This window comes from Vulpes lagopus, chromosome 3 (assembly GCF_018345385.1).
Source record: "Vulpes lagopus strain Blue_001 chromosome 3, ASM1834538v1, whole genome shotgun sequence".
In the NCBI taxonomy this organism is placed as follows: domain Eukaryota; kingdom Metazoa; phylum Chordata; class Mammalia; order Carnivora; family Canidae; genus Vulpes; species Vulpes lagopus.
The window spans coordinates 96,417,345-96,437,610 of record NC_054826.1 but is presented as its reverse complement, the minus strand read 5'-3'; the positions used below and the strand labels follow the sequence as shown (position 1 = coordinate 96,437,610).

The window sequence follows — 20,266 nt, the reverse complement described above, 5'->3', positions numbered from 1 at the left end:
TATAAATGCTTTTTGCTATCACTCCAGTGGTTACTGTCTTCTGCCTCCTGCCCTCTTCCCCCCCCACACACACATACCCCAAAAGAACCGAAGGGTCTGGGGATTTGCCTGGGGGGCAGAGGGGGCTTCTCCCGCAGAATCACATATCTGTCTCCAGAGTAGCCACTCAAAAACTGGTGGTCTCCCCACATCTAACTTTTTAAATGAGAGACTTGAACACTCGTGTGAGGAGCTACAGAGACTTAAAAAAGCAAAGTTCAGTTCCCCAAAGCCTCCTAGAGCCTCTGGTAAGACTTCTGGGTTCATGAAGTTTCAGCAAGCCCTGGTCAGGGCGGGCGCGGCGGCCTGGAGGAGACCGTGGCTTCCGAGGGAGAATGGTTTCTGGCAAGGCTCGCGTGGGTTGCCGTGTTCTGTTGGCTTTTCTTGTCGTGCTTGTGGTTGCTTCCCCTGCATACAAAGTTGGGTCAGAACCATCTTGCGAAGCAACAGTGTTTCCTAGTCCGGCTGTGGCTTGAGGACCCGCCCCAGGGAGGTCGTGGGGGTGCCCCTTTTGCCCTTATGTGGTGAGGTGTGGAGGGGGTGACACGTTGCTTGCTAATCAGGTGTGAAGGCGAGGTGGGGTTGGCCTCTGGGGCCCAGGAGACGGGGGCGCCCCGTGAGGCTGAGGTCCAGGTGGGGGCCACACGGCAGCCGGCCCCCCTCCCCTGCTCCCAGAGGGCCGCCCCCAACCCCCAGCTCGCTTTCCTGTGCCAGGACTTCTTCCCTTCTCTGAAATCATTGGGGGTCCTCATCTCTTTGAAAGAAAGCCCTCGGATGAAATCACCGCCCCCGTCCCTCCCCCCACCCCAAAGGGTTTTCATTTCTCGAATGAGTCTATGCATTTCTCTCTCTCCAGCGGTTTTCTGCCTCTTTCCTTGAGAAAACGCTCATCTCCTGTCCCACCGAGACCCCTCAGAGAATGCTGTGCATTTTGGAGACGTGAGGATTCCTGCAAAATTCTTACAGCATTTGAGACTAACTTGTTGGAAAAATAGAAGTTCGGGGGGGGAGGGGAAGAAAGGTGGGTCTCCCCACGCCCTTCCCACTGAGTGAGACCTAGCTCTTCGCGATGTGCAATAACTACTTGCCATGAGAGCGGGTGGCACCACGCTCCTGTCCAGACTACTAACACAGCACAAGACAAGCTCGCTCGCAGAGTGGCGGACTTCTTCCAGAATACCTTTCATAAGCTCAGCTCCCCCCTCCCCCCCCCGGTGTATCGTGGTGTCTTAACATTTTAGCAGTATTTTATATTTTCTGTAACGCACTAAGTCTTAGATGTTTCTAGAGCTCGTTTGTTAATACAATCACAGACTTTTTTTTTAATCCTCACAGAGACCCAATTGACCAAAAACAAAAAACAAAAACAAAAAATACAAAAAAACAACAAAAAAAGGCGTCATTTTTGTACAAATAGCTTCAAGAAGCCTCTGTTGTGTTGCTGTGACCCATCTCTGATAACATTTTTTTTCTTGCTATTTGTTTTCGACATTAAGAGTCAAAAGTTGATCCAGCTGGCATGGGGGTGGGGGAGGCACCCGTCGGCCCCTGGCGTTGTCCCTTCTGTCCTTGGTTAGCCATACGATGTTTGTTCTCAGCACTGTACAACGGTCCCTATATGATATGGAGAAGCAATATCACTGTATGAAACTCACACCATGTATTATTATTATTCACTAGCACCCTAGGTGTGATAATTGAAGTAAATATCTTTTATACAAACACAAGAATGCGTGGGTTGTTTTTATTTAAAATGCCCCGGCCTGAGGAGGAGCAGCAAATCCTTATTTCTGGGTCCAGAGGCACCTCAAGAGTTGCCATGCCAGGGGCCACCAGGCAGGTGGCTGGGCTGGATTTGGGGGGGTTGGTTTTTGGGCACTGCTCTCCACCGGGTCTCCATCAGGGCCTATGTCCCTGCTTGCTGCTGTGGGCCTTACTGTCTGAATAGCCTTGAAATGCTGACCTTCCTGGCATCCGCTTCCTTGTCTGTGAAATGAGGACACCATCGCTTGTGGCGCAGGCTGGTGAGGACCAGGAATGGTGGCTGGCGGTGCCAGGCGAGGCACCAGGCTGATTGTAGCAGCCCAGATGAGTGGGGTTCAGGTGCCCACACCCAGCCAGAGGCCTGGCCTAGCCTGCTTCAGGACAGGGAGGAGAGGGGGCGTCTCTCACTTTGTCCCCATAACCTGATGTGAAGGACAAGCTGGGGGCACCCGGGAATGTGAGCAAGTGAGTGGAAAGAGGAAGGAGGAAACAATGTCTGTGGGTTTCCGGATTGGGCTTCTGAGAAGGGGTCTCCAGCCCACACTCAGGGCTGGAGGCCAGAGAGCTCTGCAGAGTTGGCTGCTAGGTGGTCCATGTGCTTGTGAGTGAGGATGTTTCTCATCTTGAAATCTAGCAGGTTGGAAAAGAATCGCCACCCTCACTGATGTGTGCTGGGGGTGGTTAGGGTGATTGGCTTGTTGTACATTAATTTGTGGGTTTTAGAATGTGCCGCTCCCACATGCGATCCGGAAGTATGAGCAATCCTCCCTCCAGTGGGAGGAGCCCCCGCAAGCAGGGAACAGTCTCCCACCAGTGCCAAGTGCTCCCAGCAGCCCTGAGTCTCATGTGATCACTCAGGGACCTGAGCGTGGCTATAGCTGTCCCCAAATGTCTGCCCCCACAGATGGGAGAAATTAGGATAAAGCCAACAGAGCTCTGCCTGCCTGACGTTCTATGTCTGCTTCAGCTAACGTTCTGCTGCTTTTCTGATTGCTAGTTTAGGTATGCCCCCCCCACCCCGCCTTTAAAGATCTGTTAACTAAATGAAAATATAAAATGTAGAAAAAATTAAAAACACTTGGCACAGAGTCTTTTAACCCAGAAAGTCTCCCCCGGTGCTTTTAAAGTGAGATTTAATTAAGCAAAACTATAGTTACACATGGTTTCGTAGGCCTGAGTCTTTCTGTAAACTGCCAACTCCAGAGGCAGAGAAGGGGGTGAGGTTTCATGCTCTGACTGTGACTGGGTGATGCCCCCACTCCAGGCAGAGTGCTCAGCCTCCCTGTGTGTGGCCCCCTCTCTCCCCATAGTTAAGTGGGTCTGAACAAAATGACGAGCCTTGTTTGATCCCTTGAGAAAATACGACTGGTGATATAGAGGGAAAGGCCACCTGATGATACATGGAGTTGACCCTTGAAAAACATGGGGGTTAGCAGCGCCGACCCCCAACCCAGTCGAACATCTGCATATAATTTTAACTCCCCCAAAATGTACCTGCTAATAGCCTACTGTTGACCCAAAGCCTTACCAATAACAGAGTTGCCTAACACCTGTGTTTTTTATTCATACGTATAATATACTGTGTTCTTACGATGAAATAAGCTAGAGGGGAAAACGTCATTAAGAAAATTGTAAGGAAGAGAAAATACATTTACACTATGGAACTGTAAAAAAATCCGCCTATAAGTGGACCCGTGCGATTCAAACCTGTGTTGTTCATTACCGGAGAGCGCGAGGCATCCGCTGTGATCCCGTCTGCCTGTGTTTCAAGGGGCCTCGAGCGGCTGCCTGGGGTTGAGGTGCGTTGCTGCCTCCTCCACAGCCTTAGCGTGTTGGCTTTGGGGGGCACGCAGCTTGCTGGTCTCCACCTGGGCACGACCTTCCTGTGAGGGGCCAGGGGTGTGGGGACGGAGCAGACAACCCCGGGGGCTCGGGGGAGCTGTTCCGATGCTGGGGGCGGGGTGTGCTTCTGGTCATCAGACCTTGATCTGCGTCGGGCCCACCGCGTGGGGGGAGCCGCGTTGGTGGAAGCGGGAGGCGCGTGCCAGTCCCGGCCGGGCATTCAGCAGTGACTGCCTCTTCGGAGAAGCTGGGGCCCTCCGCATGTCGAGGGGAAGGGCCAGTCTTTGGTCTTTTTTTAAGAAATCGGTGTGTGGACAGTACAAGGCTGCTCTGTTTGAGAGAGTGGAATGGGGGGCTCCGAGGAGTGGGGTTTGAGGACCCACTCGACTCACAGCGGGGCATCGGGACCCTCCTCTGTGGTCAAGTGGCAATGCTTGAGTCCCAGCATCTCCGACCAGCCGGCGAGCGACGGGGGGCAAGTCCTAGTCAAAGCTCGGGAAACCCTTTCTGGGAGAATGAATGAATTCATTAGCTTCTTTGAGCTTCCATTTCTGTCTCTGTGAAGGGGACATAATAATGCCAGACTCGCAGCGCTGCTGAACAGGGGGGCCCGTGCGGCGACATCTGTTGACTGTCCGCCGTGGCACCCAAGCCCACGGCAGGCACTCAGGACGTGTCACCCATGGCAGTTGACGGTGGCCGCGGCGGTCCCTGCAGTCCAAGTTCTCCCACCTTGCGCAGGAGCAGGAGGTGCACCCTCCCGGGAGCAGGCAGTCCTGAGGGTTCGGGGTGCCTGCGGCCTGCCACCACCGGGGGTGCCCAGGAAGCTCCGCAGGCGCGCAGGTGGGGCAGCAGAGTCCCCCACACCCAGCAGCCCTCTCTCCAGCCTCCGCTAAAAACTCGGCTCTCGGCTCCTGTGGGGCCCAAGCTGCCCACCCTGGCCTCGGCCACAGGCAGGAAGGAAGGCAGCTCCTGGGCCCTCAGTCCCCTGGCGAGGGGGTGGCCCTTCCACAGAGGAGGTTTCCTCTGGGAGGTCCCATCGGACCGAAGCCTCTGGAGACGCTGATCCCCGTCCTGGGAACCCCAAACCCAGAAGCCTCTTGTGTTTGAGGAAAGTAGGGTTTCTGGGATGGTGGTTCTAGACTGGGGTGACTTTGCCCCTCAGGACGGTTGGCAGTGTCTGCAGGCATTTGGGGCCGTCACAGCTGAGCAGGGTGATGCCACTGGCATCTAGAGGGGAGAGGACAGAGACACTGGTAAATGCCCTTCAAGGCCTAGGACAGTCTCCCCATACCCAACGAATAATGACATGGCCCCAGATGTCAGCAGCACTGAGTCTAGGGTGGTGGGGCTCCTTCGGTGGCTTAGTCCGCAGATAGTGGCTGAGGAGGGCCCTGTGCCGGAGATGTATGTGCTTCAGGCTGGGAGTCCGGCACTCCCAGCCCAGGGGAGGCAGAGCAGTGCACAGCCACAGCCCAGGCCTTCAAATGGGAAACAGCATTTGCAGGAGGCAGGGAGAGGACACCAAAGTGCAGGGTCGCCCTGGGGCTTTGCACTAGCAAATCTGCAGTCCCAATTCAGGGCCAGGTGAGGCCTGCGCAGTTCTTGGGTGGTGGGACCAGCACAGGCCAGCTGGCCATGCCAGGCCCTGGCCGTCTGTGTCCAGCCGGCTCTCACCCAAGCTGGGAGACTGAGCCCCTGGGAATACCCTCTGCAACCTTCCACCTAAAGGAATGGGTGCTTCTCCACTGGGAGGAATGGTCTCAGACCGTCAGCTAATGGGCAGAGAGGGGTAACAGTGTGCCACTGATCTGGGGCTGTAGTTATAACAGGGGACAAAGTTTGCCTTTCGGTGGGAACAGACAAGACAGTAGACCTGATAAATAAAGGAATTAATAGGGCCTTAGGCAGTGGTAAATGTTACTGGATAAAAACAAGGTAAGGGGGACTGGAAGAGCAAGCAGAGGGGTTCAAGTTTTATTTTTTATTTTTATTTTTAAGATTTTAATTATTTATTCATGAGAGACACAGGAAGAGAAGCAGAGACATAGGCAGAGGGAGAAGCAGGCTTCCTGCAGGGAGCCTGGTTCAGGATTCGATCCCTGAACCCCAAGATCACAACCTGAGCCAAAGGCAGATGTTCAGCCACTGAGCCACCCAGGAGCCCCGAGGGGTTAAAATTTTAAATCAGGTGGTCAGGGTAGGCCTCACGAAGAAGGTAACATGTGAGCAGGGTCTTGACAATGGGGAGGGAATGAACTATGCCAATGCCTGAGGTAAGAACATTCCAGGCAGAGGGGAAAGAGTAAGTGCAAGTCCTGTGGTGCAAATGTGCTTGGGAGCCAGAATAATGTGGGAGGCAACAGGTCAGAGAAAGGAGGGAGAGGCAGGGCAAGAGGTGGGACCTGATAGGCCATTGTAGAGTTTTGGCTGTTCCTCTGGGGGACGTAGGGTCCATTGGAGGGTTTGGACAGAGGGTGGTCTAATCTGTTTGAAGGGCCCTCTCCGCCTGTTGCTTTGTGATTAGACTGTAGGGCTGAGGGTAGAAGAAGGCAAATCAGCAAGGAGGCTGTTGCCGTAAGGACCAGAGGCTATGACTTGCATCAGGTGGCACAGTGGTGAAAAGTGATTGGCTTCTGGATTTGAGGGTAGAGCAAAAAATAGTACTTGAGACAGATTTGATGAAAGGAGTGATAGAGAAGAGCAAGGATGGGCTTTGGGCTGAGCCCCTGAACGGTGGCCTGGCCTCTGTTCCCCTAGCTCTGAGGACACCACCTCCCTGGCTGTGCAAAGGGAGTCCTGCTGGGGTGAAGCAGGTTTGAGAGGTGGGCATCAGGCTCCAGTTCGGACCTGTTTGGACTCCACACTGGAAGCCTGGGGAGAGGAATGGCCTGGAGGACACGCTGGAGAGTTACCAGTTTTCAGTGGCCTGCATGGTAGCCAGAGTGAGGGACGGAAAAGGCGGGTCGGGACGGCCCCCGGGTCCTGCAGCGTTGCCAGCTTAGCAGGGAGAAGGAGCAGCAAGGGAAAGAGAGTGAGCAGCGGCAGGGCAAGAGGCCCAAGAGGCTGTGGTGACCGGGAAGCCAGGTGCTGGCAGGTCGGTGAGATGAGGGCCAAGGATGCAGCGATGTGCAAGGTCATCGGTCATGTTGGCAAGGAAGTGGGCAGAGTGGGCACCCAAGTCAGGTGGGAAAGGTGTAGGGACGTGGACACTTGAGAACAGGTGATTCCTTCAGGGAGATTTGCAGGGGGGGATGTAGAGTCGAGAGGAGTGTGCATGTGTTTCAGATGCAGAACACACGCTCATGTGCTTGTGGAAAGTTGCACAAGAGGCGATGCTGCAGGAGGGAGGGTGGACGCCGGCTGGGGTCCCCCGGCCTAGGAGCGAGGGGCTGCCACCTGCAGCACAGGAGCTCTCAGCACTCCTCTCTGGCCACCTGCGGGGACAGACAGGTGCAGAGCTGGTGGATGACGAGCAGCTCCAGTGCTCCCACCTGGTGTGCAGGAGGCTGACTCAATAATGCGGGCCCCCCCACCCTCGGGAAAGCTGTGAGCACAAAACCCCCAGGCCTGCCATCCAGTTGCGATGAGTGTCTGTGTTCAGTCGATCCACAGTCAGAAATCATGCCTTGACCTGAAGTCATAGCCAGGCTCAAGTCTTGACCTTGACAATGCTTTAATTTCTTTCTCCCCTCAGTGAAATGCACCCCCCAGAAAGCTTCCCCAGATTCTCCCCCAAAGGACACGTTCCCATGAACTGGCCCATCTCAAGGGGGCCACCTTGCAGAGGCGAGGGGTCCTCTCTCTAGCCCGGAGGTGTTCCTCTGCCCTACACCCGCCCCCAACAGGCCTCTCCCTCTGCCCCGGCCTTTCCGTCTTGTTAGACCCCGTAATCTATCCATGCGCCCTACTCCTGAGCACCACCCGGCACCAGGTTCTGCCCGCTGTGCTGCGCCATCTGCCACCTGTCCAGAGCAGGCTTGTCCCCAGGTCCCGCCACAGCCCTGCTGCCCCCAGTCCCACCACCACCTCAACCAGGGGCTTTCCTCCATCTCCTTGCTCAGCCTTCCTTGAGCCCCCGGCCACCCTTCCTGACTCACCAGCTGTGCCTATTCGACTTGGCACTTTGACACCCTGCTTCCTGCCATCTCCTCTCTGGGTCTTTTCTGGGACACCCCTAAAAATGTCAGCGTTCCTGAAGGTTCTAGTCACTCTCACGGCAGCTGTCCCTGGGCTTCCTGTTGGCTGCCTGGGGATTGGAGGGAACAGATAGGGAGCGGGGCCTGAGCACCCCCCAGCCTGCATCTCTGGCCTTAGGCCATGCGCCCCACTGCCCCTTCCTCACAACCCCTTTGCCGCTCCCCTAGTACCTCGTACTCCCCTTTGGGGAACCAACTCCAGGCACAGGCCTCACCTTCTGGAGTCTCTAGCACAAAGGGGTCCCAGCTGTCTCCAGTACCTTTTATTGCCTTGCCCCAGGGCCACAATTCAAGCCCAGTTCTGCTGGCATCTAGCTCAGGACCTCCCCTGACACCAAGTGGCCTCCTGAAGAGGTGCCCCCCAACTCGCTGATCCAGGTGTTCCTTGCCCCCAGCAGAGGAGGCAGGGGGAAAGCATGAGGGTAGCAGCCAGGGGACCCTCACATTGAAGACTTACGTGGCTCCAGGACAGTGTCTCTGAGCAGGGTCTGTAATCAAGGCCCCTTCCTTTGGCGGTGCCCACACGGTCAGTTGCTTGGCCTTCCCGTCCCCACAGCGTGGAGCGACAGTTCACTGCTAGGGTCCAGCCTGGCTTCTGCCTCTGCAGCCTCTGGCATCCCCAGCACCCCCGGGGCCTGCCTTCAGCCGTACATATGGCATCACCTCGGCCGCCCCCTCGCCCGCCCCCTTCCCTGCGTGCCTGCTGGGAGCGCAGGCCACCCCTCAGTTCTGCCCAGAGCCCCCTCTTCTGGGCAGCCACTCCCGACACTCAGCTTTGCTCCCCCAGAGACCCCCCCTTGATGGCCAACCCAGTGTCTAGGGGGCATTTGTGGCAGCATGTGGGGCAGGCCCTCCAGGCCAGCTCACCAGGGCAGCCCAGAGCAGAGGCTTTGCTGTCAGGGCCCTCGGGCAGGGAACCGCGTGCCCACCCCGACGGAGCAGGCATGGGCACAAGTGCACAGGGACCACGGGCCGGGCGCCCCCTCCACTCCCCCCATGCCCACAAATGGCTCCAGGAGCTTCAGGGTTTTCCTATCCTGGGGGCCTAACCAAGACCACGCCGCAATGGCCACAGGCAGACAGCAGATAAACAGCCCTAGGAATCCTCCGCTGGCCTTGGATCTACCCCTCAGGCTGTGCTTGGTCCCCTCGGCACCAGGCTCCGTGCACACCCCCCGGGGATGAGGGCTCCCTCTGGCCAGGCCCCTCCTCCCCGCCCCACCGTAGGTACCTGCCCCTCCAACCTGTCCCTTCTGTCCCCACGGCCTGAAGGCTGCACCCCAACCCTGCCACCCACAATTCTCCCTCAGCGACCTGGCCCTGCCCTTGGGACCAACTTCTCTGAACCCCACCAGGGACCCCTTACTTCCACCACCACCATCTACCTGCCAGGTACCAATGTCTGAAGGAAGAGGCCCCCTTGGGGCCTGACCCAGTGAGGACCCTGCTGTGGGGAAGGGCGTGGACACCCCTGGGTTTGGTCCCAGACCAAGAGGCTCCATTCTTCATCTGTAAAATGGGGATCACCTTTTCTGACTGATTGGATGGTCGTGACATGTGTAAAGAGCTTGGCGTGAGGTGGGCACCAGGAGATGGAGCAGGTGGGGGCGAGGTCAGCTGCCCGCCACCCTAGCCCAGGATGCTAAGCGCGGCCAAGGCCAAGCGGGCCGGCGGGTCAGCCGGCTGCGAGGCGGGGCAGACCCCTGTGAAGGGGAGGGTACTGGCCCTTCTGACACTGCCCACGGCCTGCAGCCTTGGGCATTCCTGGTGCCACAGTGCCCCCTGGTGGCCGTGCAGGCTCCCCCACAGGACAGCACCTCCACCACCTTCCCTGTGGCCTGAGCAAGATATGTTCCCGCCATCTAGAAATGAGGCCCCCCCAGGGCTGCTCCCAGGTGCCTGCTGTCAGATGCTACTGGCTGCTGACGGCACCCCCCAGGGCCTGGACTGGGAGACTTGCCCAACATCTCCCGTCCCCCAAAAGGACAGGAAAGTCTTCATACAGAATTATTTTGGATTGGCTTTTGTTGCAAGGACGACACCTGCCACTTGGGTGGGGGAGGGTAAAGACTGTGGGTCAGGGGATTCCTGGAGGGACCACCCCACCCCCCTTGCTGGGCTGGAGCCTCCTGGGGGAGAGGCCAAGCAAGTCTGGTGTCAGCTCCAGAGGCGAGAACCCTCACTCCTCCTGCTGGATATAAAGGGAGCCCTCCCACCCCTGCCTGCACCTCCTTCTCCCCTACTCCTACCCCTAGGCCTCCTTCTGGTCGTTACCCCAGGGCATCAGCCCTGGAAGAAACTTGGACTTTGCTGGGTTCCATCCCCCTGCCTTGCTTGACAGAGGCAGCGTGAGTCCTAGAGAGGGCAAGGGGCTGGCCAGGCTCCTGCTGGTCATGGCAGAGCCAAGGTGGACCCGTTCCTCCTGAATCCCTGCCCTGCTCCCCTTCCCCTCCTAGAGAATTTCAGGAGCCTACTGAGTTCTTAGGGCCAAGAGTGCCCTGCGGCCGAATAGCGATGTCAGGCAGTGGCACAGGCTGCGGGTGGAGAGGCAGAGTGGGGAAGGCACCGGCGGCCACACCAGGCTCCCTCTGACGGCCTCGTCTCCCTTTGGCATAGGGCGCTGCGCAGAGCTACAGGTCCACGTCACTGAGGCCATGGCCACAGCAGCTGAGCAGAGGGACCTGATCGCCCGCTTGGAGCAGGACCTTAGCACTATCCAGTCCATCCAACGGCCGGACGCCGAGGTGAGCCACCCCCCCACGCGGCCCCCTCACCCCCTGCCCCAAGCTTTGAGCTGTGTGAAATACAACTTCGCAGGTTAACTGGCCAGCAACTCAGGCACCTGCAGTCCTCCTGCCCCACAAGGCCCGCCAGGCTGTCCCCTGCAGCCTTTGAATGTTGCCTTCACACTTTACCACAAAGGCCTGGTTCGGGAGGCCAGGCCACGAGCGTGGGGACAGGCTTCCTCGGGCTGGCACAAGGCACCCTGTGTCCCCGCACCGGCTTGAAACTCCGCCCATGGAGCCATAGGCAACAGCAAGGCAAGATTACCCACCCATCCCACAGCTAGAGGACCTGAGGCCCGGGGATCAGGGAAAGCTGGAGGCTACAGCACCCTTGAGGTCGCTCTGTCATCCACCTCATTTTCTAGATGAAGAAATGGGGCTCTGAAAGAGCAGCTGGGCTGGCCCAGGCCACAGGGCAAGCTGGCTAGCAGGGTCGAGTGTCCCCGTGACAGCACCACCGCTAAGCTCCCGCCTTGGGGTCAACACAAGACCCAGCCTTCCCTTTGTTTTTGTTTTTGTCTTTTTTTATAAATTTATTTTTTTATTGGTGTTCAATTTGCCAACATATAGAATAACACCCAGTGCTCATCCCATCAAGTGCCCCCCTCAGTGCCCGCCAACCAGTCACCCCCACCCCTCGCCCTCCTCCCCTTCCACCACCCCTAGTTCGTTTCCCAGAGTTAGGAGTCTTTATGTTCTGTCTCCCTTTCTGATATTTCCCACACATTTCTTCTCCCTTCCCTTATATTCCCTTTCACTATTATTTATATTCCCCAAATGAATGAGCCCATATAATGTTTGTCCTTCTCTGATTGACTTACTTCACTCAGCATAATACCCTCCAGTTCCAACCACGTCGAAGCAAATGGTGGGTATTTGTCATTTCTAATGCCAGCCTTCCCTTTGGTGGCCCATGTGAGGCATTCCTTCCAGGCCTCTCGTGGCCATCGGTGTGCCCAGTCCTGCCACCAGACCACCCCACCTGTTCCTCACCCCCCATTTGCTTGGCACCCTGAAAGAGTGCATGCAGTGGCACATACGGAGCAGCCACCTCCTCCTCCCACCTGCAGGGCGCAGCTGAGCACGGCCTGGAGAAGATCCCAGAACCCATCAAGGAGGCCACGGCCCTGTTCTATGGTAAGGAGAGGCTGACCTGTCTCCAAGGCAGGGATGGCAGGGCGGGAACAGGGAAAGGAGGAGCAGAGGTGCCAGTCTGAGTCCTGATCCCTAAAGAACACTCCCCTTCCTCCCAGAAGGTCAGGGCCCCCCACCCCAGCAGTGTAGCAGCAACCAAAAAAGAGGGGGCTGGGTCCCCCACTTACTTTTCTGTGCCTCAGCTTGACACCCCCACCTAGGACCCTGGCCTCCCTTGCCCTGTCAATGGCTGGTGGGTGGTGGTCAGCTCCCCAGGGAGGCTCAGCACTGCTGGGGAGGTGGCCTCCTCTGGTATCAGTATGGAGGAAGAACTGGGGGCTGCTGCTGGGCCCGGACACTGGAGGGGGGCTCTCACAGCTTCCCAGTACTTCCAGTGTCCCTTCTGCTCCCCAGGAGTGGGAGGGCCTAGTCTGACAGATGCAGGAGTCTCAGATCCAAGAATAGAGGAATGGGGGCCTGGGACCCTGAGACAGTATGGGCAGGGAGCCTGCCTGGGCCCTGCCCTCCTAGGATCCCTATTCCCCTGGACACCTCTTCCCATCCCTGGCCTCTCAGCACCTTGTGCTCAGATACCTGTGCCTTCTACCTCTTGGCACTTGGCCAGAGCTCCCTCGGAGCTGGGGCTACTTGACCTGAGGACCCCCACCCACCACCCCAAGCTACTCTCCCCTACCTTCTAGGATCCTCGGCACCAGCCAGTGGCACCCTCCCCGAGGGCCAGGTAGACTCGCTGCTCTCCATCATCTCCAGCCAGAGGGAGCGCTTCCGTGCCCGGAACCAGGAGCTGGAGGCTGTGAGTCACATTCTTCCCTCCCTTAGACCCCTGGGACTTGGGGACACAGTGGGGACACACAGGCCTGGGAGAGAGAGACATGTCACAGGCCATTAAACCACAGAGGGGTTAGATTTGTTCTGGCAGTCAGGGAGGGCTTCCTGGAGGAGGTTATGCCATGCTGGGCTTTGAAAAAAGAATCAGACGCCCAAAGTAGAGGAGATGAGATAGGGGGGACCAACAAGTCCAAAAGGCTGGGCCAGGGCTGCCTGAATAAGACACGGAGTGCTCTACTGCCAGGCTGGGGTGCAACCCGAGGATTTAAGCAGGGGAGTGACATTCAGAATGGAGCATAAGAAGGGTCACTCGGTGGGGATCCCTGGGTGGCACAGCAGTTTGGCGCCTGCCTTTGGCCCAGGGCGCGATCCTGGAGACCCGGGATCAAGTCCCACGTCGGGCTCCCGGTGCATGGAGCCTGCTTCTCCCTCTGCCTGTGTCTCTGCCTCTCTCTCTCTGTGTGTGTGACTATCATAAATAAATAAAAATTAAAAAAAAAAGAAGAAGAAGGGTCACTCGGTAGCCAATTCAGGACAGAACCTGGCCCAGGAAGAAGACTGGAGAGTGGTCACCATCGTCCAGGAAGAAAATACCTAAGTCAAGTGGAGGACTAGAGACGAGCAGGTTGGAGAGAGAAAGGTCTTTGAGCCCTGTAAGGAGGAACAATCTGGAAGTGCTGAGGAGCTCTGGGGCACTGAGAGAGCACCCGGTTGGGGGCCTTCCTGGAGGGGCAGTCTGCAAAGGTGCCTTGCAGATTCCCCAGAGCCAGCCCAGATCCTCCCTGAGCTCTCCACGCCCGCCGGAGCAGGAGCCAGGGAGGTCTCCATCCTTCTCAGAGAGTCACTGCTTGAGCTGATGATGGAATTTCTCAACTCTTCCTCTCCAAACCCGCTGAGCACTCGCGGCGGGCCAGGCCTGGTGCTGGTCCAGCGGGACCTTCTGTGACCTGGGCTCCAGGGCAGATGGCTCTGCTCACAGCAGGGACTGGAAACACCCACACTCCCCTCGAGGACAAGGACAGCCGCCCAGCGGGAGGCTAGGCAGCCCTTAAAGGGAGGCCTTCAGACTAAATGGGAAGAAAAGCAGTTTATACTATTCTACCTTTTGCTTTAAAAATCTAGGGGTTTGGGATCCCTGAGTGGCTCAGTGGTTTGGCACCTGCCTTCGGCCCAGGGTGTGATCCTGGAGACCCGGGATCGAGTCTCGCATTGGGCTCCCTGCAGGGAGCCTGCTTCTCCCTCTGCCTATGTCTCTGCTCTCTCTGTGCGTCTCTCATGAATAAATAAATACAATCTTTTAAAAATAATAATAAAAAAATAAAAATAAAAATCTAGGGGTTTTTAAAATCAGGCACTGACTTTTTAAAGATTGTTAAGTGCAACATAAAATTTACTGTCTTAAAAAAAAATTTACCATCTTAACCATTTTTAAGGGTACAGGTCAGGAGCATGAAGTATATTCATGTTGTACAGACCTCCCCACCATCCGTGTCCAGAGCTTTTTTCATCTCCCCAAACTGAAACTCTGTTCCCATTAAATGCGAACTCCACATTCCTTCCCGCTACCTGTTCCTGGTTAACCCCCCTTCTACTCTCTGTCTCTGTGATTTGACTGCCCCAGGGACCTCATGTAAGTGGAATCATACAGCATTTGTCTTTCCATAACTGGCTTATTTTGCTGAGCATGACGTCCTCAAGGTTCATCTGCATTGTAGCAGATGTCGGAATGTCCTTCCTTTTTAAGGCTGAGCAATATTCTGTTGTGCTACACACCAAGGTTGCTTTTTTTGTTTTGTTTTTGTTTTTTGCTTATCTGTGCATCCATCAAAGGACCCTTGTTTTACTCCCATCTTTTGGCTCCTGTGAACCATGCTGCCATGAACATGGATGTACAAATATTTTTCCAAGCCTCTGCTCTCAATTTTTTAAAAACATTTTATTTATTCATTTGAGAGAGAGAGAAGGGGGAAGAGCAGAGGGAAAGGGAGAAACAGACTCCCTACTGAGCAGGGAGCCTGATGGAAGACTCGATCCCAGGACCCGGAGATCTTGACCTGAGCCAAATGCAGATGCTTCACTGACTGAGCCACCCAGGAGCCCCCCTGCTTTCAGTTCTTTCGAGTAGATACCCAGAATTGGAATTTCTAGATCATTTGGTAATTCCGTGCTTCATTTTTTGAGGAACTGCCCTACTACCATGTAATTTTTAGTCCTGTTTGAATTTTTTTTAAGATTTTATTTATTCGAGAGAGTGAGAACACAAGCAGGGGTGGAGGGGCAAAGGGAGAAGCAGACTCCTTTGAGCAGGGAGCCCAATGCAGGGCTCGATCCCAGGACCCTGGGATCATGACCTGAGCCAAAGGCAGACACGTAACTGACTGAGCTACCCAGGCACCCTGATTGAATTTTTTTAACAGTATGAAGAAAACATCCACTTAAGCATTTGGATAAGCTGAAAAATGAGGTCCCCTTTAATTTGTTCCTGGATTGGCAAACATTAAAACTGCAGAGCGTCTGATTCCATTTACATGAAATGTCCAGAATAGGCAAATCAAAAGAGACAGAAAGATTAGTGGTTGCCAGGGGGTAGAGGAAGAGGGAAGGATGGATGGGTTTGGGGTTTCCTTTTGGGATGATAAAGATACTGTGGAATGAGATCGTGGGGATGGTTTCGTAACACTGTGAATATACTTTAAAAAAGTGAATCGTATACCTAAAGACAGTAATGTTTGTTATATGAATTCCATCTCAGTAGTTTTTCCAAAGGTTGATGATACCATAAACAAAACATGAAGGAACCTCACCCCAAATCTGTCTTCTGCTTGGGGTGCAGTCACAGGAGGAGAGGGGGATTTGCCAACGTCTGGAAGGTCAGGGAGATGGGCACAGGCAAAGAAGGGTTCCAGGTAGACGAGTAGTACCTGTGCCAGCCTGGCAGCCTCTCCCCCTACCCCTTCCACCGCGGGTCCTACCCGTACACCTGCCCACCTGCCCACCTGCCCCCAGGAGAACCGCCTGGCACAGCACACCATCCAAGCCCTGCAGAGCGAGCTGGACAGCCTGCGTGCAGACAACATCAAGCTCTTCGAGAAGATCAAGTTCCTGCAGAGCTACCCAGGCCGTGTAAGTGCCCTCCCCAGTTACAGCCCCAGGTGAACCAGGCAAGGAGAGAGGTCAACCAGGCCCTCCAGGGTGAGAGGGTCAGAGGCAGTGACCTGCCGGGAAGCACTGGGCCCAGAGGCGCCCAGAGGCCATCCAGCCTGCCCTGCCTGCTGGCTGTCCGCCCTGAGCTGGGGAGAGGCCCCCACAGAGGAGCCTTTGTGCAGGCTCATTCACCAGAACCAGCCAGGAGGTGGAGAGGTACAGCAAGAGGCAGGGCTCACAGGCCCCAGGTGACCCCCCTCCATGAAATGGGAGTGATCCACTAGCTGATCCTAGGATCTGGGGATTTAACTACAGGGCTCTTGAGCATGCAGGATAAGCCCTGAGGAATCCATATGTTTTAAAGTTACATTCAAAAAAAAAAAAAAAAAGCCAGAATTTGGTCCAATATCCCCCAAACCAATCAAGAAAACAGAATAAAACCCTGCTCACACTCGATTCTGGGCCTTGGCGGGCCCTCCCTGGCTTCTCTTAGCTCCCGGGCTTCACAGGGGACCCCCTCGTGGGAGGAAGCCCTTCCGTCACCCAGGGGAGACAGAGTGGCTGGTAGAAGCAGGAGGAGCAGTGACACTCCTGGGGGCCGCCTCCCTAGGACAAGACCTTCAGCCCCTGCTGGAGCCGCATTCAGGCCACCAAAGGGCGCCAGACTCCGCACAAACTAACACATCGTACCCAGAGCCCGGCTGGGGCGGGGCAGGGCTCACCCCTCGGGTGCCTGCCTGCGCCCCCCAGCCACCCTGCACACTCCCGGACAACCCCTTACGGGCCCACTAGCCCGCGCTGCTCTCGCCCCGTCTGTGACGTACACTCCAGCCCCAGACCGGGCTTTAGTTCCCCGTACCACCCGGAGTCCCAGCAGCCCGCGCCTGGTGGGAACTCCGGGAAGGGCAGTGAGAGCTCCGGCCGTGGCCCCGCCTCATTCATGCTGCCACCCAGACCTCCCTCCGTGCGCTGTGCTGATGGGGAAGCTGAGGCTCCCTGTGATCCTGCCAGTCCCAGAACACCTTATCCCGCCTCGTTCCTGCTGGGCCCTCAGTGACTGGTCTCTCCTGTTCCTACAGAGCGGCGGCAGTGATGACACGGAGCTGCGCTACTCCTCCCAGTACGAGGAGCGCCTGGACCCCTTCTCCTCCTTCAGCAAGAGGGTGCGTGAACCTGAGGATGCTGCTTGCTGAGCAGGCCGTGGGCGGGCTACCGGGAAGCCTGGAGGACCCAGCGGGCCACAAGGCCTCCCCTCATGCCTCATGCCACCAGCCTTGGTCTGTTTACTCAGGCCCAGCCTCACCCTGCTCTCTGCCACACTGCCCCCCCCCCCCCCACACACACACACACTCCCAGACCACCAGGGCAGCCTCCATGCCCACTGTGGTCTTGTGGAGGCCCAGGGTGCATCCCCGGCAGGCCGAGGGTGCCAGGAACATTTCATGGCTATTTGCGGGTGTGTGATAGTGAGTGGGCTAATCCCACATCCATGCTTGGGGGTTAGGCAGGCAAGCAAACCCCCAACCTCCCTTTGTCACATGACCTCCAAGAGGCCTCATCTCAGGCTGGGGAAGCCCTGCAGGTGAAGACTTCCCACAGCCAGAACCTGGGCCTCAGAAGAGGGCTGAGGGAGGCAGCTCTCCAGAGGGGTGCTCACGCAGACATTGGGCGAGCCTAGGGTGCCCCACTGAGTGGAACGGGTGGAACTCATTGCCCTACTGAGTGGAATGGGTCACCAGGAAGGCCTCCGGCAGCTCCCTGGGGTCCGTCTCTGCAGCAAGCTGGGGTCTTTGGGGCCCCTTGGGGTTCTCCTCTCATCATCCCTCCCCCTTTAGGAGCGGCAGCGGAAGTACCTGAGCCTGAGCCCTTGGGACAAGGCTACCCTCAGCATGGTGAGTTCCCTCCTCTGTGCCCAGCTGGGACACACTAGAATATCTGACTCTGGGCCTCCAAGGATACCTGCCCTCAGCCCAGGCTGGAGAAGCTCCAGGGACCCCACTCAGCCCTCACAGGCCCTGCCAAGAGTGGCTGTGGGATCTAGAACAGGGACCCTACCCCTACAGGACAGCTCCTCTGAAAGCACGGTTCTTGGTAGGTTCTGGAATTGTGCTGCAGGGGGCGCCATTTACTGGAATTCCTGTGGCTCAAGTTCCCAACCTACAGGGTGGAATTGAGACCTGCTGCCTGCCCTTCCTTCCTCTTGCTGCCTGGAGGCCCTCTCTGCAGGAACCTGGGGCAGCCCTTCAGGGGTGGGTGAGGCCTGCCCCATCCCCACACCACACTTTGTTGCTTCCAGGGGCGACTAGTTCTCTCCAATAAGATGGCGCGCACCATTGGCTTCTTCTACACACTCTTCCTGCATTGCTTGGTCTTCCTGGTGAGTATCCAGGCAGGCGGCCAAGGGTGCCTTCACCTTGCTTCCTGTATCTCCAAGGGCCTATTACTGTGGCCTGGCGTCCTGGGCCAACCCAAGCCACATTCTCAGCTACTGGCCACCTCTCTCCCCTCCAAGGGGCCAACAAGCCCACCCATCTGGCCCTGGGGCTGGGGCTGCAGCCCAGCCGCTCTGTTGGAAAGGCCTGGCTGACTCCATCCAACCCAGGGCCCCATCTGGGAAGGGTTTGGGAGAGGGAATGGCCCCTGTGGAAGCCGGAGGCAGGCTGGAAAGCAGGTCTGATTGACTCTACTAAGGGACAGGCAGGTGGGCTGCACAAACAAGGATATCTTGAACCGAATCTCCTCGAGTGCAGAGTGACCGTCCAGTTGGGCACAGTGCGTGTACAGGCCTGGTGATGTCTGCAAGTCCACTGAGTCAGGGAGGGTAGGACATGCCCATGGAAGGCTCCAGCCTCAGGAACTCCCCTCCCCAGCAGGGCCACAGTCAAGATGGCCTCTACAGGGTTGCCCTGGGTTCCAGCTCTGACCTCAGGGCCCAGCAGGTCCTGGCCCTGCCTGTGGCACACACAGCGATATTAGGGACAGTATCTCCAGATCAGGGCCAGTCTGACCATGTGTGAAACAGGCGGGCACCGGGGCATCTCTTCTGAGGCCCTCCTACCCTGGGGCCTGGGACGTGAGAACTGTCCTGTGCCACCAGAAGGCCAGGCCCAGGGGCTGGAAGGGGACCGAGGAGGGGTGGCGAGTCAGGAAGAAGGCTCACTGTGTCTCTGCCCGGCCAGGTGCTTTACAAGCTGGCGTGGAGTGAGAGCATGGAGAGGGACTGTGCCACCTTCTGCGCGAAGAAGTGAGGATGTCACCTGAGTCCCACCACAGCCCTGCACTGAGCGCCCCAGCACCGCCACCCCCCAACCCCCTCCTGTTCCCCACGCCCAGCCCTCCACCATTGCTGCCCATTCTGCCCCTGCCCCGCTCCCCAGCACCCGCCCTGTGTGTCACACAGGGGGGGGGTCTCCATGCCCCCTAGACACACACACACACACACACACACTTCTCTCCTTTTTACCCTTGGTTTCAGCAAAGATTTCTATCCCTAACAGGTTCGCAGATCACCTACACAAGTTCCACGAGAATGACAATGGAGCAGCAGCCAGGGACCTGTGGCAGTGATGTCCCCAGGGCCTCCCTGGCACGACCATGATGGCTGCATCCCCCACCCCTTGCTTGTTCAGCTGCTTCTAATGATTTAGACTTCCCTAGAGAATTCCCCACAGCAACTGTCCTTGCCTTCCACCCACCAGTGCCAGGGGCCCCAGGTCCCCATGGGCCTCCCGGAAAAGAATGTCAGCTACATCAGGCCCCCAGGTCTAGAAAGCCCCAAGGCCCAGCCAGGCTGAGTCAAAACCCCCTGCAACCCCATCTTAGGCTGCTGACCTGGCTTGGGACCCACCCACAGCCTGACCACTAGCTCTGGTGGCAGTCACCTCCCATCACCAGCTGTGATGCTGATTCTGGCCATCGTTAATCCAGTTGGGATTCCCGGGGCCTCTCTGTGCCAGATCTGGAATGCCCTAGGGCTCCCCTAGAATCTACCACCACCATCACCACCCCACCTCCCACCCTGCTGAGAGACAGACGGCCCTTCCTTACAGTCCAACAGGCTTTGAGTCCTGCCTTTGTCACCACCCCCACCCCACCCCAAGAAGAGGGGAAGCCCCAGAGGGCCTGGGATAGTTTCTGGTACCTCCTCCCAGCCTCTAGACCCACTGTGAGTTTGCTTTCTTCTTTAGCAAGATATTTTGGCTTTTAGGCAAGGACAGGTCTCCAGTGAGCCCTGTGCCCCAGGCTTTTCAGACCCAAGGACTGGTCTGAGGGGCCCAGGTGCTTCTCAGCCAAGGCAGAACTGGCCATGGGCCATCCTAGGATGGCCACCTCGGGGCCACTGGCTGATCCTCCTCATAAGTTAGATTTGCGCTTGCATGTTTAGCTTTGCACATTTCAAATAAACACATGGTTGCAGCTATGCTGGTGCCCACTCTGTGACTCCAGGGGTACAGAAAGCTGGTGGGTGCTTATAGCAACGTGCCTGGGAGCCCAGGCTGGACCTTTCAG

The 20,266-nt window shown here is 56.9% G+C and overlaps 1 protein-coding gene across 3 annotated transcripts in view; it reads left to right on the top strand.

The window, feature by feature from the left end:
* CUX1 (cut like homeobox 1) overlaps positions 1-20,177 on the top strand; it is a 363,660-nt gene extending 343,483 nt beyond the window's left edge. For all 3 annotated transcript variants that reach the window (XM_041747111.1, XM_041747110.1, XM_041747109.1), the window contains exons 15-23: positions 10,461-10,588; positions 11,701-11,767; positions 12,466-12,578; positions 15,620-15,736; positions 16,837-16,920; positions 17,593-17,649; positions 18,054-18,134; positions 18,937-19,001; positions 19,255-20,177. In XM_041747111.1, coding sequence (XP_041603045.1) covers positions 10,461-10,588; positions 11,701-11,767; positions 12,466-12,578; positions 15,620-15,736; positions 16,837-16,920; positions 17,593-17,649; positions 18,054-18,134; positions 18,937-19,001; positions 19,255-19,324 — 782 coding nt within the window. In that variant the 3' untranslated portion in view covers positions 19,325-20,177. The remainder of the gene's footprint in view (positions 1-10,460; positions 10,589-11,700; positions 11,768-12,465; positions 12,579-15,619; positions 15,737-16,836; positions 16,921-17,592; positions 17,650-18,053; positions 18,135-18,936; positions 19,002-19,254) is intronic.
* The last annotated feature ends 89 nt before the right edge of the window (positions 20,178-20,266 follow it).